The following is a 27624-nucleotide window of genomic DNA, read 5'->3' as shown; positions in this document are numbered from 1 at the left end:
CTTGCTTCTGCACGACTGATTTCGTGAGAAAGAGAGAAATTCATAAAAACAATTTTTGCCTGAGGTGGAGGAGCAAATATACACCACAATGCCATTCTTCCACCACACTGCTGTTGGCTTTCAGCTGGCCAGGTGCCACAGCACCAAGGAGAAAAGGCTGAGGGGGCCACCACCCAGCCACACTGGTGGCTGCATCTAGATCAGTGGTTCTCAACCTGTGGGTCCCCAGATGTTGTTGGACTACAACTCCCGTCATCCCTGAGCTCTGGCCTTGCTAGCCAGGGGTGATGGGAGTTGTAGTTCAACAACAGGTTGAGAAAGGCTGATGTAGATGGACAGAGTGGCCCCTGAAGCACCCAATTCCCACAATACTTTCCCCAAATCCCATGAGAATGCCAAGCCTGTTGTGACATTTCGCAAGACTTGGCCACTTCTTACAAGACTCGAATAAGGACTATATGAGGTTTGCTTGGTCTGAATCAGTGGTAGGCTGTAGGAATACTGCTCACTTTTCTTATTCCATGAGCCCAATTCTAAATTTAGAATACACTGGACTTCTCATCCCATAATTGGGAGCAAGACAAAGAACGTACGCCTTCGCACTCATCCTGTAACCCTGCATATGCTCACCACAGGAAACTCTTCATATACCGGTATATCTGATAGTGTCAGCAAACAACCGCCACCACCACCAATCTCACTCCAGACCTTTACATATGACTTTCCTCACTTCCACTTGTAACTCCAACAGCAGCATACCAGTTACCAGGGAACTTGGGAAATGTAATGTTCCCGGGGCACCTTAGCCCACAAAGGAAGTTTCTGTTGCTAACTAAGTAATTACAAGCTTCAGTGGGAGAACTATTTAGGACTGCAACGCCAAAGCTGTGAGATGGGAGTGAGGGCAGGGAATATCCTGTTGGAATTGCTGCAGAGGGAACAATTAAAATAAGGCCATGTCAACTAGAAAAGAAAAAGGAATAGAAGTGTGCAGAAAAGATAGGTGAAATCTGGAGGAGAAGCCAGGGTAGGGTGGGGGAAGAGAGTGAACTAGAAAGCTAGAATTGTTAATACAATCCCTTTGTATTAGCAGCTGGCGTGAAGCCTTACAACAGTGCCATGATCACATATGGGTGTGCTTGTCAGCAGAAAGCCAGCTCATCACACACATCATTTTTGCTAAAAACGAAAAGAAAAGAAAAGAGGGAAAAAAGAATGACTTCCACTGGCTTGCCAGATGTTGTCACTACATCCAAACCACATCCCATCCAATTTGCAATGGCAGACACCCAAAGAACTCCAGGACAAGTTGTAAGTTTGAGCAAAGCCTAGATGAAAAAACAACAGCCGTTTTGCTCTTCTTGCCACCAACCTGAGATGTTGGTGGTGATCTCGGTCAGAGCTGTTTGGCCAAATCCCTTGCCAGTTCGTGCCCGCACTGAGAAGAGGTAGGTTGTCCCAGGATGCAGGTTGGAGAAAACATGGTAAGTTTCATTTCGGAGCTTGGAGACGGTACGTCGTGGGCCAGGGACATTGACTGCTGGGTCAGAGGATTCAATGCTCTGGTAGCTGATCTAGGAGAAATGGATATACTTTAAGAAAATGTCAGCATCAGAATACAGAAACAAATCTGGTGAAGAATTGTTGTTGTTGCAATTATTACCTGCCCTTCATCACAGGGTCCCAAGGCGGGTTACAACAATCAAACACACACACAAACTGGCTCTATTTGCATGTAATTTGGTGCTTCAGGCACCAGGCCTGTTGGCAGACCAACTCTGGATTTTAAAGATGTCTGCAAACATGACATGAAGGCTGGCAACATTAACCCTGCCTTGTGGGAATCCCTTTCAGATGACCGCAGTGCCTGGAGACAGACACCCCAGCTTCAATGAAACATGTCTCTCCCTTACTGGTCTCTACAGCCACAGCAGGCACTGTAGCTCTCCAACGGTTTGACTTTACCTCTGATGGCACACTCTTCTATTTCCTCTCAAGACAGACCGGAGCCAACTAGACACTTTGAAGGGGACAGCATGCCTACAAATGTCATCCACTTCTGCCAAAAGGGATTAAGTTATAGCTGTTGATCTGGGGATAACAAAGCCTCCTCCCCCTTTCTTTTTTCTTTTTCTTTCGCACAGTAGACTTAGCCTTGGACCATGAGCTCAACTGTGTAGCCTCTGAAGCACTGCAGACAGAGGAAGTATGTTTTCCGAAGCTCTGGATCAAGGTCTGAACTTAATTCTTTGATGGGTGCACATCCTTAATACTAATTAGTTTGCCATTTCTGCTATCAGCCAGAGTAGGCAATATATTGGAATATCAAGGGAGATGACCCAATGGAATAAAATGGGATATTTCCAGTTTCCTATGTTCTAAAAACAGTAGAATGGAAGCCCAGTGCATCAACCAACAGGAGGCCCTTTTGCTGGTGTTTTCCAGGGGCATTATTATTATTATTATTATTATTATTATTATTATTATTATTATTACTGCCTTTCTTTCTTTCTTTCTTTCGATGTGTTACAGCAAGCAGGGACTGAACTCACCTAGAAAGACATAACAAACCGTAGAGATTCAGTGAAATATTGTGCCCTAGTTCTCAGTAGGGTAGTTAGAGAGATACTGTCTGGACTATCACTTCAAATTCCAAGCAAGGGCTCACTACTCACATATACCAGTGGTAGGGAACCTTAGGCAACATTCCTGCATGAGCCACTTTCCAAGGGTCACATGCCAGCTGCCAGCAAGGACAGGGGCAAAAGTTTATTTGGCCAGAGACAGAAATTTGTGTGTCCAGAGGCCAAAGTGGGTGGCTGTGATGTTACTCTGATCTTTTCACCTGGTGTTAATCAACACATCCAGTGAGGATGATCAGGAGTAGGGGAGGGCAGTCAGTCAGATTCCTTTTTCCTCTCCTGCCCTCTCCCCCCACCCCAACTCACACTCTATATGTTTTTGGTATAGAGGAGGAGCCAATCAATTGTGATCCCCTGCCTGGAGTCTCAGGTGGTCCAGAAACAAAATTTATCACCACGGTGAGAATGGGGCCAGCCTGGAAACTTTTAGAAAGGGGAATGAAAAGCTGCTTGAATTCTGCATTCTAAACAATGGTGTTTGGAAGGAACTATAAAGTTGTCCTTAATCTCCGAGACTGTAAAACATGTCTCTGGAATTACAATGGAGCCTGTGTCAATTCTCCGGGAGGCAGCATTCAGCCCAAGGCAGGGCAGTCAGAGCAGCATAGAGATAAGAATCAGCTTTCTTCACGCCGCTGTTTCTGCGCTCTAATAATTTTTGTTGATGCCAGAGAGGGCAGAAAAGCAGAAAAAAAGAGATAAGAGAGGGCTTTTTTTGCCTGGCTGCATTTGGGAGGGGATGTGGAAGAATTCCCCCCCCCCAAAAAAAAGCGCACCACACAGCTAGCCTCATTCAAGAAACTATCAAAAGACAATGTATCCCTTTTCTCTCCGCTTTGAATGGAGACGACAATGCCTTGCTGAGGAAAAAAGCAACCTCTATCCATTGCTTAAGCCTAGCCTGACATGCAAAGGCCCATCACCAGGTGTGCTGTTGCCCAAGATGTCTGCCCTGGCATGACAGCTCACAGAATTTCTGGAGCTCAGCATCCATGTCATGCTCTGCAGTTCAAGCTTATTGTCAACTGGCTCTACACCAACACCCAACCCTATACACAATTGAGGTGGTTGGGGAACCTGCTTCCCCCAAGGAATTCTGGGGACTATAGTTTGTTAAGTGTGCCGAGAGCTGTTAGAGGAATCTTAACAAACTACAGCTCCCACAATTATTTTGGGAAGCCATGACAGTTAAGGAGCCATAAGAGTGATGACTATGACGATGTAATTAAATTTATATACTGCCCTTCATTCATAGATCTCAAGGAGGTTCACAACATAAAATTACAATAAAAAACCACACAATGCATAATAAAACAAGAACAACAATCCAATAATGGATGTGGTAGATGTGACCTTGCTATACTCTACTGCACTGGTTTCCAGTCTATTTCCAGACTCAGTTCAAACTACTGGGAATAAACTAGACAGACTTAAACAGTTTGGCATTAGGTTACCTGACGGATTGCCTAATCTCACACGGGAGCTCACCCCATCACACGGATTCAAACCACAGACCTTCCGATCAGCAAGCCCAAGAGGCTCAGTGGTGCCCCGATCATAAATATCATGTAGTTAATACACTTGGCTTGACTACTTGGCTTGACTACTGCAACATGAAAACTGCCTGGAACTGTAAAATGACACAAAATGTTGCCACCAGTAATATGGTCAACTGATCATATTACTCCAGTGTTGTCTGATGTCCACAGGCTGCATATTGTTTCTATGCTCAAATCAAGGAGCTGCTTCCTTCCTGTAAAGCCATAAATGCTTGGGGAACTAGATACCCAAAGGGCCATGAGATATATTGAAAGATCACACTCCACCATGCATCGAACTTCTTGCATTCTGATTGACAGCTGAGGTCCTGTTTGGGAGCTCACTCTGGCTGAAGATTGGAGGATATCTATCAGGTGGAGGAATTTCTCAGTGCACAGACTAACCCCCCCTCCAGAGGGACCACCTATCCATGATTCTGTGCACCTTCAGACACCAAATAAAGAGTTGACTCTGCAATAGGCATTCAGATTCTACTGAAATTCCTTTTTGCTGTTGAATTTTGCTTCAGCAAGCATATCTGTTTCCATTTGATTTTTTTTTAGCTGGTGCTTATCTCCAGCTGCTGTGGATTCGGTGGATCTGTTGCCAGCTCAGCCTTGGTTTTTTCGTGTGTTTTTTTAACTGTACAGTTTCTTGCATTTGACGTGTTCCTGTTTCCGTGCTTTGTATAGCAGCCACTTTTGTGTTTATTCAGAAAGATAAAGCAGAATGTAATAGCAAATACATAAAATAAATAAGATCTCTTTAATGCTGGTAAAAAGTCAAGGAATCCCCAAAAGGGCTTTACAACATACCTCGTACTGGGTGATGAGGCCATTGGGCTCCACTGGTTCCTCCCATTTCAGAAAAATCATGTCCTCCAAGGGGGTGAATGTGAGGGACTCCGAAGCAATGCCTCCGGGGACTGGAACAAGGAAGGGTTTGGGGAAGAAACGTGGTTGGGTGGGTGTCAAAATACAGTCTTGTTAAGACAGCTTTCCTTACAGCTCCTTAACTACAACAAGGGAATATCATGAACACAAACATTTCCCCAAACTGGCAATGTTTAAAGTTGCTCCCCGCAGATGTACTGTTTTCACAGCCTAACAACTACATCAAGGAATATCATGGGGCACAACTGCACCCCCAAATGGGCAATGTTCCATTCCGAGTTCCATCCCAGTGCTCTGTTAAGCTTTCCATATGTTGGTCATTATATATTAATGAGGCAGTATTTAAAATACACAGCCCCCAGTCCACCCAAGCATACACGCACACCATCTGTTTGCTGAGACTGTGTGTTCCTGGGAGGAATATACCATGCTCTTCCCCAGCATTGGAATCCAGCAGTCAGAACACCAAAGGGAGTCATGGAATGATAGCAAGATTCCACATGCACAAAGTGTGCTTAAGGACATAAGAAGAGCCCTGCTGGAACAGGTCAAAGACTCATCTAGTCCAGCATCCTGTTCTCACAGTGGTCAACTAGTGTTCAAGGGCATACTGCCTTTGACAGTGAAGGTAGAACATAACCATTGTGGCTACTGGGAAATGATAGGCATACCCTCCAACAACTTGTCTTGCATGCTGAGTTGGACATTCTTTGAAATGGGAGTCAGTTTGGACTTGCAGCTGTCCATGGAGGTGCAGGTCAATTCTATGTCCAGGGCAGCTGTTTATCACCTCCATCTGGTATGCAGGCTGAGAACCTACCTGCCAGCAGACTGTCTCGCCAGAGTGGTACATGCTCTGGTTATCTCCCGCTTGGACTACTGCAATGCGCTCTATGTGGGGCTACCTTTGAAGGTGACCCAGAAACTACAACTAATCCAGAATGCGGCAGCTAGACTGGTAACTGGGAGTGGCCACTGAGACCATATAACACCTACACTGGCTCCCGGTAAGTTTCCAAGCACAATTCAAAGTATTGGTGCTGACCTTTAAAGCCCTAAACAGCCTTGGTCCAGTATACCTGAAGGAGCGTCTCCACCCCCATCATTCTGCCTGGACGCTGAGGTCCAGTGCCAAGGGCCTTCTGAGAGAAGCCAAGTTACAGGAAACCAGGCAGAGGGCCTTCTCGGTAGTGGCACCCACCATGTGGAACACCCTCCCACCAGATGTCAAAGATAAAAACAACTACCAGATTTTTAGAAGACATCTGAAGGCAGCCTGTTTAGTGAAGCTTGTAATGTTTAATAGGTTATTGTATTTTAATATCCCATTGGAAGCCGCCCAGAGTGGGCGGGGTATAAATAAATTGTTGTTGTTGTTGTTTTTGTTGTTGTTGTTGCAACATCCTGTGGCAAAAATAGGACCCAGAAGCAACATGACTCTGAAACCTCATATGAGCAGGGAGAGGACTCTACAGAGACACTTGAGATTCTACTATCCATAAGCATTCAACCATGTTTCCAAAACACACACACCATCTTCCAAGTGCAACAGACAGGTTCTCCCTTTGCCCCTGGAATTTATTGACTCAATAACCTTGCCAAGTAGTCAAAACAAAAAAATTCCTTCCAGTAGCACCTTAAAGACCAACTAAATTAGTTCTTGGTATGAGCTTTCGTGTGCAAGCACACTTCTTCAGATACACTGAAACAGAAGTTGCCAGATCCTTCTATATAGTGAGAAGGTGGGGAGGGGTATTACTCAGAAGGGTGGTGGGAATGGGTGATTGGCAGATAGCTGAGATGAGCCTCTTAAGACCTATTGCAGTCGTTAAGAGTCGTCAACAGGCTCATCTCAGCTATCTGCCAATCACCCATTCCCACCACCCTTCTGAGTAATACCCCTCCCCACCTTCTCACTATATAGAAGGATCTGGCAACTTCTGTTTCAGTGTATCTGAAGAAGTGTGCTTGCACACGAAAGTTCATACCAAGAACTAACTTAGTTGGTCTTTAAGGTGCTACTGGAAGGAATTTTTGTTTTGACTATGGCAGACCAACACGGCTACCTATCTGTAACTTGCCAAGTAGGTTAGACTGAGAGATGGTCACCTCAAAGTCACCCAGTGAGCTGTGGAGTTGAGCAGGCATTTGAACCCAAGTCCTGCCACTCCTAGTCAGACACTAACCCAGGATAGCCAACACGGTGTCCTCCATACATTGTAGGACTACAAGCCCCATCAACCCCAGCTATCATGCCCAGTGGCCAGGGATGATTGGAGTTGTAGTCCAACATTGACTAGCACTGCTCTACCCATTACATCACACAGGCTGTGGGAAAGTCATCTTGATCCAAGGAATGAAACTTCCCTGTCAACTTAGGTTGCGAACATAAATTTCAGCAGCCAGAGGAGGGAGAAATCACACCATTACCAGACTGCGTTTGCATAATCCAGAGCACTCTGGGTTGATCACTGCAGACTGAGCCCTCAATCCTCCACAAATTAGCACTCAGGCAAATACATGCCTGGTGAATCGGCAGGCGACTCTCGCTCATGTTTATTTTATGGGGACGGCTTAATTGCCTTTTGCTGAGCCAAGGCAGTCAACCCGCTAACTAAAGGCAAGACAGGAGAGGATGAGGAGAGATGAGAAGGAGGAGGCTGCATATCTGAGCAGTGTCAGGAAGGGTCTGACACAGTTGGATCCCAGCGCTCAGTTTTGTCCTGCTACACCAATTAGGTCAGACAGTGAGCTGCATAGCTCTGTGAAAGAGCATCTATATTGAATGTTCAATTCCTGGCATCTCTAGATAAGGCTGGGAGTGTCCCCTCCCAGTCAGTGTAGACAATCCTGAGCTAGATGGACCCATTTTCTGATTTGGCAGGAGGAAGCTTCCTAGTGTGATCTAGACTGGGATTAAATGACCTGTGCTGCCATCCAGATGTTTCAGGACTCCAGTTTCCTTCGGTCCCTGGCACGCCCCACGGAAGGATGTCTAAGAGAGAATGCAGCCCTCAGGCTGAAAAAGTCTCCACAACCCTGACCTAAAGGAAGAAGTCAATGGAACAGGCAGCAGTACCAGCAACAAGGAAAAGCTGGGTGAGCTCTAGAAGGGTTCCTGCAGTGTTTCTCTTGCCCAAGGGCCCCCAGAAACAGGGCCACCACCAAAACCCAGCACCCTTGGACAGCTTTGAAAGTCCATGTGCTCTGGGCAAGGCCAATTACATGGATATTGTCCCTCACCCATTTCTCTGGCCCTGGCAGAGCCAACTGACAGTGGTGACTGAGCCTCAGAAGACAAGCTGCCACTGTGAATTTCTGACAGTGATCTGGAGGGACACAACACCAACATACAAACAGAGAGGAAGCTGTCTTACACTGAGCTCAACAAGTTCAGTATTTTCTACACTGACTAACATGGCTCTCCAGGTTTTCAGGCAGGGAGATGGTCCCAGAGCTACCCAAAGATGCCAGGAATTGAACCTGGGACCTTTTACATGCAAGATGGGTGTTCCAGCACTGAGCTATGGCCTTTCCCCCAAAATGCATTGTGGGAAATGTAAAATGGCAGGCAGATTGCTATCACCCTCTGTAGTTTGTAGTGTTTCTATCTGCAGCTGACAATCCTTCAGGGGTCAGTGATGGTGAATGATGTTGGGAAGGGGGCTTCACGTGGAGCTAGCCCTCACTGTACCTTCTCTCAGATGTTTTTGACATGGGCCTCAATCCATATTAATCAATTTGTTATCCCCCCCTCCCTTGTGAACCCAGTCCTGATGGTTCACACTAGCACCTGGCATTAGGCTTCTGCAAACACACCATACCCTGCCAGGAAGGATGGAATGGCTGCCATTTACTCAGGCCTGGAGTTTTCGTAACCAGCTGCTCCAACACCCACTGATGGGGGCCTTGTGTAAATCTCTAATCTCCAGGCAATTTGGCTGGATTAGTGGAGCCCTGTCATTCCCTCTAATTATCAACAACCCACAATAATAACAATGACAAACAACAAGCAAAAGAGCCATAACTAGGATCAATATTCACTGATTTAGCACAGATTCCCCCAGCCCGCCTTTCATTCCCCTTTCTCAAGGATGTCATTAAGGAGGAACAGACCAGGCAATTGCTTTGCAAAGATCACTATTCACAAACAGTATCATCTGCCACACAAGCTTTACAGCAGCCTCTAATTTTAGGCAGAATCGAGTGATTATATTCTCTTTAGGAGAAGGAAAAGCAGAAGGGGGAGAGAGAGAAGCAAAGCCCTTCGACTCCACAGACAGGGGCAGGGGCAAGGTACAAACAGCAGGATGGGGAAGTCCAAAAGCATTATTCAAAACCACCTCGGCAGAAACAGGCTTTAGCGGTTATGTGAATAATACTGCTTGCATTAAAGCTATAATTCACTTTATTGTGATCACGGGGGCTTTGTCAGACTCTGCAGTTGGATTGCAAAGGCTGGAGGTCTGTAATCTGTCTGCCGGAGCCAAGCTGAATAGTCCCTGGAAATGAAATATTATTCTTAATTTTATCTTTTTTTAAAAAAAGTTAGGGTTGTGTGTTCTTTGGTCCAGTCTTAAATATTCCAGTGTAAAACGTAAGAGCATAGCAAGAGCCCTGCTGGATCGGTTCAATTGCCTGTCTAATCCAGCACCCTGTTCTCCCAGTAGCCAACCAGATGCCCAACAGAGGAATGCAAGCTGGGCATGAGTGTCAACAGGTCTCTGACCTCCTGAGATAGATTCCCAGCAATAGGTATTCGGAGGCATAACGCCTCTGACATTGGAGGTAAAACATAGCCATTGTGGCTAGCTGCTGTTGAGAGCAATGTCCTCCACAAATTTGTATAATCCACTTTGAAAGCCATGCATAAGAACAAGTCAAAGGAATAGGATTTGCACAGACAGACTAGTGAAAGAGGCTGGCCAACCATCCCCATTTATTATTTTGAATTCATTGTTACATTTCTAGCCTAAAGAACGGTACATTCATAGAATCATAGAATCATAGAGTTGGAATAGACCACAAGGGCCATCGAGTCCAACCCCCTGCCAAGCAGGAAACACCATCAGAGCACTCCTGACATATGGTTGTCAAGCCTCTGCTTAAAGACCTCCAAAGGAGGAGACTCCACCACACTCCTTGGCAGCAAATTCCACTGTCGAACAGCTCTTACTGTCAGGAAGTTCTTCCTAATGTTTAGGTGGAATCTTCTTTCTTGTAGTTTGGATCCATTGCTCCGTGTCTGCTTCTCTGGAGCAGCAGAAAACAACCTTTCTCCCTCCTCTATGTGACATCCTTTTATATATTTGAACATGGCTATCATATCACCCCATAACCTCCTCTTCTCCAGGCTAAACATGCCCAGCTCCCTTAGCCGTTCCTCATAAGGCATCATTTCCAGGCCTTTGACCATTTTGGTTGCCCTCCTCTGGACACGTTCCAGTTTGTCAGTGTCCTTCTTGAACTGTGGTGCCCAGAACTGGACACAGTACTCCAGGTGAGGTCTGACCAGAGCAGAATTCCTTCTATCTGAGATGGTCATTCTCTTCCACCAAGCACGCAACTTCGGGAGGGACTCACATGGAGCAGTGAGGGAGCCAATCAGATCACCTGAATCAAACCTGGCGATCAATGGGATGGCAGGTCCTGCTATCTCCCCAGGATCTGAAATCTTGTGAACAGGGAGTGGATGGATCTTGTCTGCAATGTGCAAACATCTAACGCGGTTCACAGCCTGCCATTCCAGATCACTATACAAGGTCCCTGCTTGTAGTAGGATCCCTAGAATGTCTCAACTAACGTCTCAAATAAGTGAGTAATTCATTTTGCCTCTAGGGCACACACATCTGAACATAATGGATCACTGAAGCACCTAAATGCATGTGCCTGAATACTAAATATAGAATATTCCTAAATAGAGAAACATTAGGAAGTTGCTTTCTACCAAGTGGGAAATATATAGGCCATTGGACTATATAAAGTAGCTCTGTATTGTCTACACTGACTGGCAGTTCTCCTGGGTGTCAAAGTAGAGGTCTTTCTTAGTCCTACCTGGAGATGCCAGGGATGGAAACTGGGACGATGCTCCAACAATGAGCCTTTCCCTAAAGCATCATGCAGTGCACCGGCACACAATGCACCTGCTGAGGTGCATTTTGAACTGTTGATACCTACAGTGCAGTGACACTTTCCTAGGCTATCTCTAATTAAATTGGTTTTTCATCAGTGGATGTCAGCTGGTTGCAAAATTAATGAATGCAAATATGGAGAAGGTGGAATCACACCTTTAACAAGGCATAAACACAAGGTGATGTTTGAAAGTGATATTTGAAATATCTGAAAGTGATATTTGATGTGAGAATTGGGGTGTTGTAAATGTTTCTTAAAAAGTAGAGACATCACCTTGCCAACAAAGGTCCGTATAGTAAAAGCTATGGTTTTCCCAGTAGTGATGTATGGAAGTGAAAGCTGGACCATAAAGAAGGCTGATCGCCAAAGAATTGATGCTTTTGAATTATGGTGCTGGAGGAGTCTCTTGAGAGTCCCATGGACTGCAAGAATGATCAAACCTCTCCATTCTTAAGGAAATCAGCCCTGAGTGCTCACTAGAAGGACAGATCCTGAAGCTGAGGCTCCAATACTTTGGCCACCTCATGAGAAGAGAAGACTCCCTGGAAAAGACCCTGATGTTGGGAAAGATGGAGGGCACAAGGAGAAGGGGACGACAGAGGACGAGATGGTTGAGTAGTGTTCTCAAAGCTACCAGCATGAGTTTGACCAAACTGCGGGAGGCAGTGGAAGACAGGAGTGCCTGGCGTGCTCTGGTCCATGGGGTCACGAAGAGTCAGACACGACTAAAAACAACAACAACAAAAATGTTTCCCTACATTAAAAAAGTAAGAAACAATCCAATGGTTTGGAACAGTTCATTGAAACTGTTGAGACAGTAGCAAGCTGGGAGGAAGAACTTTGTGTAGAACCCAGGCATTTGGAAGGACTATATACTCTCGCATGGACTTCCTGGGCTATGAGATCTTTTGGGGAGTCTCTTCTCTCAGTCCTGCCACTCTTACAGGCACATATGTTGGGGATGCAGGATTGGACCTTCTCGGTGGCTGCTCCCAGGCTTTGTTACTCCCTTCCTAGAGAGGCTAGACCGGCTCCCTTCTTCTTGTTCTTCCACTGGCAGGTTTTTGTGAATTGACTGCTTTTAAGGAAAGGACTCTTAAGTGTGTGTGTGTGTGTGTGCACGCGCGCGCATGCACGCATTGTTGGTGTTTACTATCTGTATTCTAATTGATACGTTTTAATTCTATAGAAAGTTTAATGGATTTTTAACTATAACCTTTTATATGTTCTTTAGCTATGTTTCTTTAATCTGTCTTTGTCTTCTGAACAAACAACAGCAATTCCCAAATCCTCATTAGTGTTGTGACCATTGGGACCTTTGCCCTGCCTTAGGTACTACATATAGGCATCGCCTACTTTCCACTTGATAACGGCACTCTAAATATCAATTGCTAATTTCTGCCGTGCTCTTGTAGATTGTATTATTTGGCGAGGTAAGGAGGACAAGCTAATTCACTGCAAAACAAGTAGGGGGGAATAAAAAGCCAAAGCCCACCATGCAAATAAAGCATTTCCACCTGATTTACAAGCTAATTTAATCCGAGGTGAGGTGCCCTACACAAAGCACTTATTAAATTATGGAAACCTTTGGGGCAGATATATGTATTTGCGCATGTAAACAGATGTGCAGTCTTCATCTGTGCTCAGCACTATGCAAATGCTCCATTTTATTACAAGTGTCTGGGATGCACCTGAGGAATCAAAACTGAGAAGGCACAAAGGAACCAATTTTCAGGATATTCCACCTTGTTTGCATTACCTGTAGAGGTTGGCACGATGCACTACAAATGCTGCTGTGCTTTGGCATCTTTTAAGTAGAAATAGAAGACTTCCCCCCTTTTTTAAAAAAAGAGAGTTCCTAATCACCTTGCATTCTAGGAAAGCAATGCCATGGTATGTGATAGGATGTTCGCTAATTGTTGAGTGGCATCTGCTACTGTGTGGGTGATGATTTAGGCACTTCGCTGGGGTGGTTTTAGTATTGTACAGATAAACCATTGTTCGCTGCCCTTATGCTTAAAGCCTTTTGTATCTTTAGTATTGTTTGTAGGTCACCCTGAGACTGGCTTGTAAAAGGCATCTGAGAAATGTTAATAAAAATAATACTTGGATTCTAGAGCTTGTGCAAAACAGCGATACAACCAAAAATTCATGCAATTGACCCAGATAAACGCTTTCATGAAATCCTCACCCCACCAAAACAAAAAAACCTGAGACTTTATTTCACTAATTCAGTTTGTTGATTCATCGGTGCTTATTTTGGTGTCAATGAGACTTCCAAAAATTGCAAATATAACTGAAAAGTCTCCGTGAGAATTGCTTCCAATTACACAGACATAAGATTATGTTCACACCCACACCACACATTTTAAGCACATTGAAACTAATTCAAAGCGATGTGGTCCATTGCCGTCCCTAAGAATCCTGGGAACTGTAGTTTGTTAAAATGCTGGGGGCTGTCGCTCTGTAAGGGGTAAACTACATTACCCAGGATTCTTCGGGGGATGGAATGTGCTTCAAATGGTGGGTGTGACCTGTAATCAGAGCTGGCCTTAACTCATGCAGCAGATACTGGGCAGCAGTGTTATGCCAGCATCCCCCTGATTGTATCCTTCAGCTGGAGAACACATTTGTGTGTGCCATGCAGCCTGCTGTCCACACCCCTAACTAGCCTGCTGCCCTCAGGAGCAGTGAAAGTCACTTTCCAAAGACTGAAATAAGATTCCATTGCCATTCTTCATTGGCTTTTGTACTTGACCCCTGTACTTAGGACCTGGAAGGTGCAAGGGAAGGAAGAGAAAATAGCTCTAGCAGGTGCTGAGTTTGGACTAAATGAGTAATTTACATTGTACTCTGCTTGCAGCAGTGAAGTCTCTAATCAGCCGAGCTGCTCTGACGTCGCAGACAATGGAAGAGCAAGCTGATCGGGCGCTAGGGGCAGGGCCAGCCGCCCGCGGGGGTGGGGCTGTTGGAAAAATGCTCTGGGGAAAATTGAGACACACACCCCCCAGACCTCTGAGCGTCTCCCGGTAGGCACGTCTCTGGAATGGCATGCCCTTTCATCTCCAGAGTGCTTTTCTGCGACACTTTTCATCTGAAAAGTGCACACAAGTCTTCTAGCATCACCCAGCAAGAAGTATCCTCCTGTAGATCTAACATCTGTAGATCTAAACTACATTTTATTTAGATCCTATACAGACAATCCATAATCACGTCTGTGTTCTCCAAGCTCTGGCAGAACAACAACTATTGCATACTGCAAAAGTGAAAATACAGTTACAATAACACGCTCAGACGGAAGAGATAAGACAGTCTTCCGTTCCCACACTTTTCTCAGACATCTCATGTGATTTATACTAATCACACCAGCAGCATCGGGGCGAGATGGGGCAGGATGCTCCGTGGGGCCTCTGCCCTACAGCTGAGGGGGAGGCGGCAGGCGGACTGTTTGGGGCAGCACAGAGCCTGTGGGTGCCCAAGCCACCGCGTCACTCCCAGCCCCTGCGGTGAGTGCCACCTGGCATTTTGTCACACCCCTCAGTGGTGACACCTTGGGTGGCCCACCCCTACCTTCCTCCACCCCAGTCACAGAATGCCAACAAAAAGCAATTCCACCTCTCACCACTGCCTGCAGATCTCTGTTGTCTTCCTTAAAGGTGCCTTGAAAGCTCCCCCCTCCCCCCCGCAACCCATCACCTTCCAGATGTAAACACTAAGAAAGACACAGGGCCTGCAAAGGGATGTAGGCTGGGACTGTCTGCAGTGTCAGAATGGTAAATTCAATTGAAGAAGAGCCACTCGCCCCTGGAAAGCTCCCATCTGCTCGGGAGGATCGGTCTGGGCAGCAGAGGTCTGCCTGCTAATGAACCGTTCCATCTCCTAATGGGAAATGCTTCCATTATTTAATGTTTTGGAACAACCTTTGAGGGCTCAAATGACAGCAGCGCTGCCTCTTTTTTTTATCCGTATCATTGATCTCTGTAGGAAGCGAATAACTCAGAAAGGGGTTGGCCTGAGAGCAGCTCAAGCTTTTGAGATGCCCTGCTGGCACACACACAAAATTTTACAAAGTTTCCTGCAGCTGGCAGCCAGTTTGATGATGAAAGGGTCAATCTTACAGGGAAGGAAGCTCAGAGGAGCCTTACCCAGAAGGAAAGGGGCACTCGTTTCAGGCACCCCAGAGAGTCTCTGGGGGGAAAAGCTTGCTCTTTGTCTCTGGTTTTGCTTTGCAATTACTGGTGGAGGAGTCTCCTTTGCCAATACATATATGGCCCCCAGAGAAGGAGGATACCCTACTCAACTGACATCTTCCACTCCCCAACACCCCATTGGGGTTATATGGATCCCCTATGAAGAAAAGTTACAGCATTTGGGACTTTTTAGTTGAGACACAATTTTTTAAAAATGTGAAATACACCCATGGATTTAAAATAATACCCAATTTGATCCTTAGAAGCTAAGGAATGAGATGGTTTTCTTTCAATGCATATCACTGCCAATAGGGTATAATCTACAAGAGAAGATTGTGTCACCAGCCTTGACACCACGATTGCCATCACTGGACCTATCATTCCATCTAAAAGTGTGCACAGGTGATACCAGAAGAATTTTGACCAAAATTTGGAATTAAGACGGAGGTTTCAATGTGTTTAGGAGAACCCACAATGTTTGAAGAGACACAAAAATTAGTTGTGAGATGGAAAAAAGGGGACAAAAATTCAACTCCAACACAAAACCCCAGGGTAGCCCAATAATGGCTAGGCTTCCTCACTGCCCATGGAATGCTAACTGAATGTTGGCAGTTGGGACAAAAAGCTGAGAGGGGAATGGAATATTCTGGGCAAGGACATGATTTATTGGCTAAATTCCTGAACAGGAGCACTTCACAGTGCGATATGTTTTTGCAGGTCACATTTCTGGTATGCAATAAAAACCAGCTCCACTGTTCCAGTTCATCCAATATATTTGTTGATGTTTTTCTACAGAAGCTCATACCGTATTGGCATACTCTGGGTAGATTGTGCTGCTTCTGAAACATTTGAAACCATTTGTATGTCCGGCCGCCTGCAGTAAGGACACCCCTGGGAGCTGCAAGTGGCTGAGGTTCCTGGGCACTTGATTGCCACATATTCAGGCAAGCAAATGTCCTTCAAATGTTACAGAACAGATGAGGTCAACTTATGGCAGAACGATGCAAATGCATATTCTGCTGTAATGTGTCAAAGAGTCTTCTGTGCAGGCACAATTGTGTAGAAATAAGAGAAATAGCAACCAGCCTAATTTGGTTGCTGGAGTCATAATCACAGAATTTGAAGACTGCAAAAATGACAACAGAGTACATCACTTTGCCTGCACTTTAGCAGTCCTAATGATATATATATATCAACAAAACAGGGGTGTTTAAATAGCCTCCTCCCCACCTTCAGATCAAAACTACTTTTCCATCTGATTGTTTTTAACATGAAAAAGATTTAACCTACCTACAAAAACATGAATTTCTAATGAACACTCCAGGACAAAAGCAATATATCAGAGAAAGAGCTTCATAAAGCAGTCCTGGGCAGATTCAGATAGCCACATTAGATAAATTGGATAGGCAAATAATTGAAACAGACATGTACAATTTTCAGTATCACCCTGCTCAGACAAAGATGTATCGATCCCCCGAGAAGCATAGACAGCACACTATATTAGACATCATATTCAACTCAAAGGATAAGAAGAAAGTCTTGTTAATCAGAAAAGCAGCTGGAGCGCTTACAGTACAGCAAAAAGCACAGCTGGAGTAACTGTATGCGGGTACAAGAAGAAAACAGCTGGAGCAATTATCGTGTGGTTAAAAGCAGCAGGGGAAATTGCAAGTTGAGAAAAATAGGTTAGGAATGCAGAGCTGGACACAGGGAAATTGTAGAGACTCAGCCTTTGCCTTTGAAGGAAGGGTTGCTCTCCTTCCTTTGGAAATGAAAAAGGCTAATCGTTAACACCTACTTTGATATTAGTTAGGACTATCAGGTGAATATTTGGTTATCTCTACAGTCATTCCTGGACAGGGATAGCCTAGCCACAGTTACCCACGCATTGGTAACCTCACACACTGGTTACTGTAATGTACTCTGGATGGGGCTGCCATTATTCTTGGTCCAGGAGCTGCAGCCAGTGCAGAATGCTGCAACTAGGTTGCTGTTGAGTGGTACACCTAGCCCTGGACGTGCAGCACCTTTGAAGAAGGACCTCCACTGGCTGCCAATTTACCAGGTTAGAGGTTTTTGTTGATGGATCTCAACCAAAACTCTGCTGTCGGCTGCTTAGTCCATGTAGTCCGTGTGTGTTTGTGTGTGTGTGTGTGTATTATTAGCATTGTATTTCCCCTGGAGGTGCTCATATTTTAACAAACAAAAATAAAAAAAACAATTTCAACTAATCAGAATATTATATCTAATATGTAAACCGGGTTTTCCTTAATGATGTTGTTCTGTGCATGCATGAAGACTAAATCACCATCCTAATTTTAGCTAATTAATTGTTTTTTTCCAGTCAATTAATTGTAAAAGTAATGGGTTAAATTTGAAAAGTTTGCCTGTAAGGAAAACAACTGTTCTTAAGTTGTCTGTTGAATCTTGCCTTCATTTATACAGCTATTAAAGTCTCCTATGCAACCTTTATTCCCTCCCCCACCGTTGTTCTAGAACCATCTTCGACAATGTTCATGGCTAACTTTCAAGGCTGCCTGTACGCTCTGCTGGTGCATGAGCTATCCACAGAGCCAGAGCTGTTACACAGGGATTTGGTGGCACTGAAATTAAGCCCACTAATATCCTCCACCCAATTGAGTCTTCAACAGGAACAAGCTCCTTCAGGTTAATTGCGAATACTTGAAGCTTAAGAGAAGGAGAGGAAAAAATGACGACAAAATTGGGGAGATTAATTACAATGTAACCCGGAGCTGTAAAGTCTTATGATAAAACTCTGGATGAGAAACTAAACAATTTCCCCTTGATTAATGTTGGTATTTACTCTGAACTTGTAAAGTGGAGTTAATTGCAAATTATGGGTGGAACACACAAGGTCTATGTACTTCCCTGCGGAAGCATCTTTACATAGTGAGGATTTGGTCTTCCTATCCAGAGCAGTGCGTGAATATTCAGTGCTAGCAAAATGGCACATCATTATGATGAGCAGTGGAAGAGAAAGAGGCCCTGTGCTTGGGTTCTCTATCAACAGCTACTGGGCATGAGGGCTATGTTCAACTGGTTGTTGGATACTGGTTGTGGACACAGCAGGAGGGGAGAGTTCTCTTGTGGTCAGGTCCTGTTTGCAGGTCTCCCATAGGCATTTGGCTGGCCAGTGTGAGTCCAGGATGCTGGACAAGATGAGTCATTGGTCTGGTGGACGTGCAAGATAACAAAAGCATTCTGGTAGATGATATATAATGAGTTGGGGAAAAAATGTTTGAAATAATATTTGTGGGGGAAAAACAGAGGCTTTTTGATTAGGAATTTTAGGTGCAGAGATACCAAAGGAGCAGAAATGATTATTTATGTATGTGACGACAGAAGCACAGATACTACTGGCCCAGAGATGGAAAGAATATAAAGTCCTGACTAGAGACGAATGGCTGATGAAGATAATGGACTACACCCAAATGGCAAAAATGACCGGGAAAATCAGAAACCAGGAAGAGAGGAACTTTAAGAAGGAATGGGGAAAATTCACAATGTACTTAAGAGAACACTGTAAACAACTAAACACTTTGGCATGATTTGATTAACGCTTGTACAGTACTAAAAGCTAAGGCAAAAAATGGATTGTTTAATAGAGAAAATATGTGAAGCAGTTGAAAAAGATTGAAAATGGTAACCTTGGAAGGGTGGAGGGGAGTCTAAGGATTCAGGGAATCCTAAATGATGGTGTTTAATGTTGGAATTTAAATGTGCAATGTAAAACTCAATTAAAAATATTATTTAAGAAAATGGATCATTGGTCCCTTCTTATGTTGTTTTGGCTGTAAGCCAGACCATCCCAACCTCAGCAGTGGAAAGCAGGAGCCTCCCCTGTTACAGCGATATCACCAAAGTACAGCATTGGAGGAGGGAACACAACACACTGGGGACAGAACACACACTCTGCATGCAGAACTTTCCTGATTAAATCCCTTCACTATCCAGTTTGTAAAGGATAAGGTTGCAGGTGTGGGAGAGATCGAGAAACATTACATAGGAATGTTCTGCCAAGGCCCCAGAAGAGCCATTGCTAATCTGAGTAGAAAATATTGGGCTAGTTATGTCAGTGATCTGGAGGAATCCATTGTCCTTATGCACTTCTGCACAAAGGACTAGATGTGAGAAAAACAAAGTGCCAGATTCAACTAATAAGTCCTACCAGAAGAAGCCCACGCAAGGACTTCTGCTAGCACAATGGGGGATTTCCTCCTCTCCCCGCACCTTGAGCCCCACAAACTGGCTTGTGCGGTTTTGAGAACCCCTGGAACAGTACACAAGGGGAAGTGGGGGGACAGACGGTTGCATCAGTCAAGCAGAAATGTTTACAGGCCCGGGGGCTGGATCCGGCCCAATCGCCTTCTAAATCCGGCCTGCAGATAGACCAGGAATCAGCGTGTTTTTACATGAGTAGAATGTGTCCTTTTATTTAAAATGCATCTCTGGGTTATTTGTGGGGCATAGGAATTCGTTCATTTTTTCCCCTCCAAAAGATAGTCCAGCCCCTCATGAGGTCTGAGGGACAGTGGACCGGCCCCCTGCTGAAAAAGTTTGCTGACCCCTGGCATACACTAATGGAGCGATATGCTTAGTGTTATTCTGAATTCCTCTCCCACCCAAGCAGGATATTTTCCAGAGACACCATTGGCGTGTTGAAGGGGTGAGCCTCTGGCCCTTCAAATCTTACTAAATTTCAATTCAATCAGCCGGCTTGGTCAAGCCACATTCCGTAGCAAGACTTCTAACCGGGTTTTCCTCCTCCTTTCCAGAGAATGAGACAAAATAGCAGCAAGAATTCCACCTTTGTTCTGTGTCGTTCTTCGGTTTCACTTCGTTTTCTCTACATTTCAATCCCCAATATATCCCAGGGAAAGCTCGCTTGTAGATCTTGTGCCTGACTTTTCTCTCTTCCATCTAGCCCACTCTATTTCCTCATTGTCCTCTTTCCAAGTAAACTGAACCTTTGTGTTCTGGCACTAAATTTGGGTAACCTCCAATTGACTCTTCCTGTCAGGCTTCTGTGCATCCATCTCCCATCTCCTGGCTTATTTGAAAGTGGAGAGGCATAATGTGGCCGGCTTTATCCAGAATACTGCTCATTTTATTGCTAGCATCTTTCTTGTTGATGTCACTGTCATCGTCAGGTCTTTGTTGGTTGGTATGTTTCCTAGCTCTGTGGCCAGTTAGGGGCTTGATGCTAGGCAGATTTAATGCTTCTTTAATGTTGGTATTTCACATAAAAATGGGGGGAAACACAAATAATAGAAAGCAAATTTCGTTTTCAACTATGTAATTATATGGGTGAAAATCATACATAAAGTTGTATGCCGTTTTGATATTTTGTATTCCAGTAAGTCATAAATGGTTTATAAATGCATTCATTCTTTTCAATGAATTTATCTGATGCATGTCCTTCTTCACATTGTTTTACTAATGCGTATATCTTTTTTATGTGGTCAGGGATAAATCCCCTTTTTGTCACATACAGAGGGAGAGAACGAAAGAGAGCTGACAGGAGAGCATGAGTTAGAGATCAGTTAAATCCCCCATCATCTTGATTCAGAATAGGCTTGTTCTTTTCCAGCTTTTTCAGATAATTCTCAGGGAAAACTCAAGGTGTTTCCAAAGAGTTCTCTAGTTTTGTGGAGATGTTCATCAGCTGTAGAACATCTGCCTTGCATTGCATTGCAGAGAAGGTCCCAGTTTCAATCCCTGGTATCTTCAGGTAGGGCTAGAAAAAGGACCTGCCTGAAATCCTAGACAGCCACTGACAGTCAGTGTAGATCAGTGTTTTCCAAACTTGGTTCTCCAGCTGTTTTTGGACTACAACTCCCATCATCCCTATCTATCAGGACCAGTGGTCATGGATGATGGGAAGTGTAGTCCTAAAACAGCTGGAGAACCAAGTTTGGAAAACACTGGTGTAGACAATACTGAGCTGGATGGGCCAATGGGTCTGACTCAGTAGAAGTGCCCATTCCAAATGTTTCTCCACTTTCCACTGGCCTCCATTTTCCGCAGACTTTTCTAAGTATAGTGGTTTCCTCTTCCTCTCCTTTTGCAAGTCATCTGCCTCTCTTTCCCCCAGAACCATGACAGAGGTGGGGAGAGGTGACAGGAAGAAGTTGCTTCTCCCACCCTCCTTAAGCGCCAAAGAATTTCCAATGTCAACAGTGAATTTCCAACACCAGATCTCCAGTAACCAGAGACCACACGTACACTATACATTTAAAGCACCAAGACACTGCTTGAAACACTCATGGGCTTCCCCAAAGAATTATGGAAGCTGTAGTTTGTTAAGGGTGCTGAAAGGTGTTAGGTAAAGTTAAAGGGACCCCTGACCATTAGGTCCAGTCGTGGCCGACTCTGGGGTTGTGGCACTCATCTCGCTTTATTGGCCAAGGGAGCCAGCATATGGCTTCCGGGTCATGTGGCCAGCAGGACTAAGCCGCTTCTGGCAAACCAGAGCAGTGCACGGAAACGCCGTTTATCTTCCCGCCGGAAGATTTATCTACTTGCACTTTGACGTGCTTTCGAACTGCTAGGTTGGCAGGAGCTGGGACTGAGCAACGGGAGCTCACCCTGTCCCGGGGATTTGAACCGCCGACCTTCTGATCAGCAAGTCCTAGGCTCTGTGGTTTAACCCACAGAGCCACCCGCGTCCCCGCTGAAAGCTGTTAAGAGGCCTCTATTCCTCTCCTAGAGATACAATTCCCAGAGTTCCCTGTGAGAAGGAATTGATTGTTAAATGAGCATAGGAATAGGGCCAGTGAATGTGGTGCGCACGCACACACACACACACACACACACAAGACTTAAAGCAAGGATCAGGAAACTGTGAGCCTCCAGATGTTGTTGGACTCCAACTCCCATCAGTCACAGCAAGTGCAGCCAACAGACAGCGATGATGGATGTTGTACTTCGAACCATCTGGAGAGCCACAGGTTCCACATCCCCGTCTTAGAGTTAAATGCTCCATAGAGACCAAATTCATTTTCACTTCAGTCATGTACTCAAATACAATGACAGGTTAGTACCGAGGAGACTTACATTTCAGGTTCTAGAAATGATGCACTGTATAAAAAGGCCCATATTCTGCTTTTGGGTGATAAGATGTGGCATGAATGTGATGAAAAGCTTTGTTCTCCAGGCCTGATCTTTGATGGTAGTGGCTTTTTCAGTCCTCGTACAAAGAGTACAATGTTTAATAGCTAACATTTTTATAGAATGGGTTAACCTCGCATTCCTGTCCAGATCTCAGCTATTGGCATAGTAAGGTTTCTAGGGATGCTCTCCCTATAATTCTCTCTGAATCACCCTCTACAAGTAATTCTTCCAGAAAACATTATAAGTTAAATGGACCTTTCACAGTGGCCTGGCGCAACAGCAGTGATGAAGAAACAACAGTTAAATTAATACCTTTCAAGAAGTCATTTATATTAGGATAAATTGACTGATGAATTTACTTGGGGGGAAATAGCAAAATGATGCAGGAATGTGAAGGTGTGGGAAACTGAAGAACTGAACCTCAGATTGGAAAAATGAGACGCTGAAATGGACAGATTTTGGCTATCGCTACAGGTGGCCTAAACTCCTGGTAGACAAGTATCATCTAAATCGGATGCCTTGATGACCCTTGACACATATTGATTTGCGTGTGTGCACACAAGTAACACATAAAAACTTTTTTAAAAAAAACACCAACCTGCCAATCAAGTGCCACGACCCAGTTAGCATCAGAAGAACTGGGAAATTATCCTTCCTGATATGAGACATCACTTATCCAGGTCAGAGACGTACTGAGACATCTACAGAGAGCAGACATCAGAGGCAGACTGCCCCCTCGGCCCTTTGTCACCATTAATATCTACCTCACGGAGGTGTTGTGAGCCTTAATTAATTGGTGTTTGAGATCCACAGATGAAAGGTGCTCACTGAGAACAAGGTAGTAATTAGAGTAATTGTTGTTATTGTTATTAAGCTTTGATATGCTTACACAAAAAAAGATGAAAGGAAAATGGTCTGTTCTGAAAGGAAGCCCCGGTAATGAAATTCTCCAAAAATAGAAAAGCTGAAGGGGGGAATTTAACACCCACTACTGCCTTACATTTATTCTCAAGACTGATCTGCACACAGGAGCAAGAGGAAATGGTAGACTCTTGAAGAGTGGACTGTATCATTTCAGTCTGCAGATGAAGAGTGCCCTTTCTTCAATACCACCCATGACAAAACTAATTGCTAAGTATAACAACAACAACAACAACAACAACAACAACAACAACAACAACAACAACATAGCTCCTATTGAGGAAATTAACTATACCCTACAATACTGGCTTTCTACTTACAAAGAGGGTGGTTCTCCCCTCCCTCCATCTGTCTATCTAAAATGCATGGCTCTTCTCCACCAGATTCAGTATTTAACCCATAGCTGTCAACTTTTCCCTTTTCTTGGGTGGCCCTGCACGGCATAGCTCATAGCTTCTCTGAGTTATTCAAGCCCCTTTGCCACGGCAAGGCAGTGATCTATGGACTGCAAGAAGATGAAACCTCTCCATTCTGAAGGAAATCAGCCCTGAGTGCTCACTGGAAGAACAGATCCTGAAGCTGAGGCTCCAATACTTTGGCCACCTCATGAGAAGAGAAGACTCCCTGGAAAAGACCCTGATGTTGGGAAAGATGGAGGGCGCAAGGAGAAGGGGACGACAGAGGACGAGATGGTTGGACAGTGTTCTCGAAGCTACCAGCATGAGTTTGACCTATGGGAGGCAGTGGAAGACAGGAGTGCCTGGCGTGCTCTGGTCCATGGGGTCACGAAGAGTCGGACACGACTAAATGACTAAACAACAACTAGTTTCTTTATTTCCATGTCTGGGAGCAGAGGTCCACAGCCCCCCCCCATGAGCAAGTTGGCCCCCAAATACAACACACCTGACTTACCACATTTTGAGCAAAGCAAAGTAATAGGCATAAGCCCAAAGTCTAAAAATACCAAGCCGCACTACTGAATTTAAGTCAGGATGTGAATTATCAGAAGAAAACTAAGGGGATGCCATTTCCTCCAAGCTTTCCACACCATTCCTATCCCTTCCTTTCTCTCCTCTCACTCAGACCAGCTGTCACATTGAGACAGGCATTCAATCAGTTTAAGTGAACTGTCCCAGATGGTCATTACTGCAACTTTAAGTACTGGGCCTTGAACTTGCTTTTATCCTCTTCCCTCCACATCCCCTTTTCCTTGCACACCATGGCTTTTCAACAGTAAACATGGGGGCAGGAACTGTCTAGCTACTGATCTTGTAAGCTGCTCTGGGAGCCGTTTTGGCTAATGTGCAGGGTGAAAATGCTTTAAATTAATGAAATCCCCACAAGCATTCTTGTATCCCAGCCCCATTCCTACCTTTAGATGCTACAATAAACCTAAGATAAGAAAGAAAAGCAGGACAGGAAGGAGTAAAGAACACCGATCGGCTGGTCTCATGCATGTATAAATAAGTCCCATTGGTAACCATGGTAACAGTACAGAATTGCTGTCCTGCACCACAGCAGCATCCCATATTTCTACAGTTTCTTATCAATGAGCTCTCCTGGAATTTGCTAAATGCAGACACATGCAATATAGAACTGATGTTTTAAAACAGGGATGAAGGTTCTGTGGCTCTCCAGAGGTTGACTACCACTCCCATCATCCCACGTAATGCTAACTGGAGCTGATGGGAGTTGGGGTCCAGCAACATCTGGGAGGGCCTCAGGTTCTTCATCCCGAGTTTAAAGTCCACATACAAGTCTGACGCTTGGACAAAAACCACCCAACTCTGAAAACTGAACATACAAAAATTCCCATTTACTTTGCAGTACCTCTTGCGTACCTTTTTCTTCCTTCCCTCCCTTCCTCTCTCCCAGCCTTCCATTCTATTGCATTTCCCCTTCCTTCAAAATATTTATACCATGTTCCATCTACTATGTTAGAGGTGGCTCACAACAACACCATTGTGTGTGTGTGTGTGTGTGTGTGTGTGTGTACACAAACACACATATGTGCCAGTTATCCATGAGAGGTTGTAGGACAATATTGCTAGGACAAAGGTTCTATCACACATGCCACAATCCTGCAAATGAATCATACATCTCACCATCACGTAAAGCCTATAAGCATGTCCAGGTGCTTGCCTAATCACACACACTTTATTATTTGTGGGTAGGTATGAAGGGTGGGCTTTACTCATGAGAAGAACCCTCTGCATAAATGTGGACTCAGCTAAAGTCCACTACAGGCCATCCCAGCTCAAATGGAGGGCTGGGAAAGAGCTTGTGTGTGCCCCTCCATCTCCCATCCTTTGCAACAGCGTTCACATGTTCACACAAACGTCTCCACACATCTTAATGCCATCCATCAGTTAGGAGATTGGTGCTGAAACATTAATTTCCCAGAATGATGGAGAAGTTGCTCTTGAGAGGGATGAGCCTCCTTCTGCTTAGCAATAAACTCATGTTTATCCATCTGATGGCATTGAGGTTGCTTCAGGAGCTGTACACACCTCCAGGCATGCTTCCATCCAGCCCTCTCTTCCTTAAAGCTCTACTTGGCCATCATTCCTGAACAGGAAATCTCCTCCAGTGTAGGAAGCACAGGGCCACAGCTGCTAGCCCTGCCCACAACATCCATGGCTGCACCCACTAAGTCCCCAACCTTCCCATGTTGAGCAGAGGAAATTTAAAGGGAGAGTTCTGCTTGCATTCAAGGAAACTTGGGTAAAAGTCCCACCACACCCCGTAGGTCATTTCTGCTCAACATGGGAAGGTCAAGAACTGAGTAGGCAAAGCTGATGTGCTTGGGGGTGTTAATGGGTGGGTCTTATGTTAATTCCCCTTCCCATGGTTTAACTAAAGGATGGAGGGGAACTGTAGTCATTCAGATATTCTAGGACTACAGCTCCCTTCACCCTTGATCACTGGCCATTCTGGCTGAGGCTGATGGGAATCGGAAACGACATCTAGAGCAGTGTTTCCCAACCGGTGTTCCGCGGCACACTAGTGTGCCGTGAGACACCGGCTGGTGTGCCGTGGGAGGGAGGCGGGCGAGTCGGGCGGCGAGAGGCGGGGCGGCGGCGAGGATCCGCGTCGAGCCGGGGGCGGCTCCGCAGTGCTGGTGCCGAGCGGCGGGGCAGCGCGCGCAAAAGGGAGGCGCGCGAGACAGCGGAGGAGGAGGAGGCCGGCATGTCCGGGCAGCAGCAGCAGCAGCAGCAGCAACTCCCGGCGACGGCTCCTCCTCCGCCCGCTATCGCCGCCACCACCACAACAGCCGCTGCCGCCGTCCCTCAATCCCTCGCTCTGCTGCCTCCTCCCACCCCGGCAAGGGGAAGGGAAAAAACTTTAACTTTTGTGCGTCCCTCCCGGCGTGACGCTGCGCGCTGACGTCACGGGGCGGGGCGGGGCTTTAATGGTGGTGTGCCGCGAGATTTTTTCCCGGTAAACAGGTGTGCTGTTGCCCAAAAACGTTTGGGAAACACTGATCTAGAGAGCCAAAGGTCTCCCATTCCACTTTAAACCTTTGCACGTTTATCCAAATACCTGAACACTCCTTAAGTCTATATGGCTAGAAGATCCCATCCGCTGCACCAATGTTTGTACCTTGAATCATAATTCTCAATAAATCAGCGTCATTAATCTAGCAGGCCATAACTCTGCTTGGATGGGGTTCTGATAAGCTGTTCTCCTTTGTGTCCCTTAATGAAAACAGTTTCTGGATCCCAGAGGACAAATCTCTCTCCCCTGCCCACCCACAGAAGATACAAGACTCACCATCTTCATCCGTCTGAAATATCATCTCTTTTCCTTCTTTCCGTCCCTCGGGGTTGGAGAGGATAAGCTTGACGTGGATGTTTTTGTAGGGGAGGAGGTTCTTGATGGTGTAGCGGTTGGCATTGCGCTCCATCTTCACACACTCCCGGAACGTCTGGTTGTGGCCAGTGCCTACAGTGTAGCGATAGCAGAGCGTGACGGTGTAAGTGTGACATCGCGTCAGGTTGTAGCCCAGAGGTTCCCACTGAAGGGTCAGCTGTCTGGACTGGATCTCGGCAAACGCGAGGCCCTTGGGAGCCCTCATGGGTTCTGCCAGAGAAAACAGAGGGAGAAGTGAATGAATCGATGGCACGAGAAAACACCACAGATCCTGGGAAGCCAGTCACTGGCAGACAACAG

At 45.4% G+C, this 27624-nt stretch overlaps 1 protein-coding gene across 7 annotated transcripts in view; it reads right to left on the bottom strand.

Annotated features, from left to right (window-relative positions):
• PTPRU (protein tyrosine phosphatase receptor type U) overlaps positions 1-27624 on the bottom strand; it is a 360572-nt gene that overhangs the window by 121709 nt on the left and 211239 nt on the right. For all 7 annotated transcript variants that reach the window (XM_083512078.1, XM_083512072.1, XM_083512073.1 and 4 more), the window contains exons 8-10: positions 27226-27534; positions 4997-5106; positions 1373-1574 (exon numbers count right to left, since the gene is read on the bottom strand). In XM_083512078.1, the coding sequence (XP_083368204.1) occupies positions 1373-1574; positions 4997-5106; positions 27226-27534 (621 nt within the window). The remainder of the gene's footprint in view (positions 1-1372; positions 1575-4996; positions 5107-27225; positions 27535-27624) is intronic.

Source organism: Podarcis liolepis (genome assembly GCF_965112155.1).
Source record: "Podarcis liolepis genome assembly, chromosome: 7".
NCBI lineage: Eukaryota > Metazoa > Chordata > Lepidosauria > Squamata > Lacertidae > Podarcis > Podarcis liolepis.
This window is presented reverse-complemented; position numbering and strand designations above follow the sequence as displayed.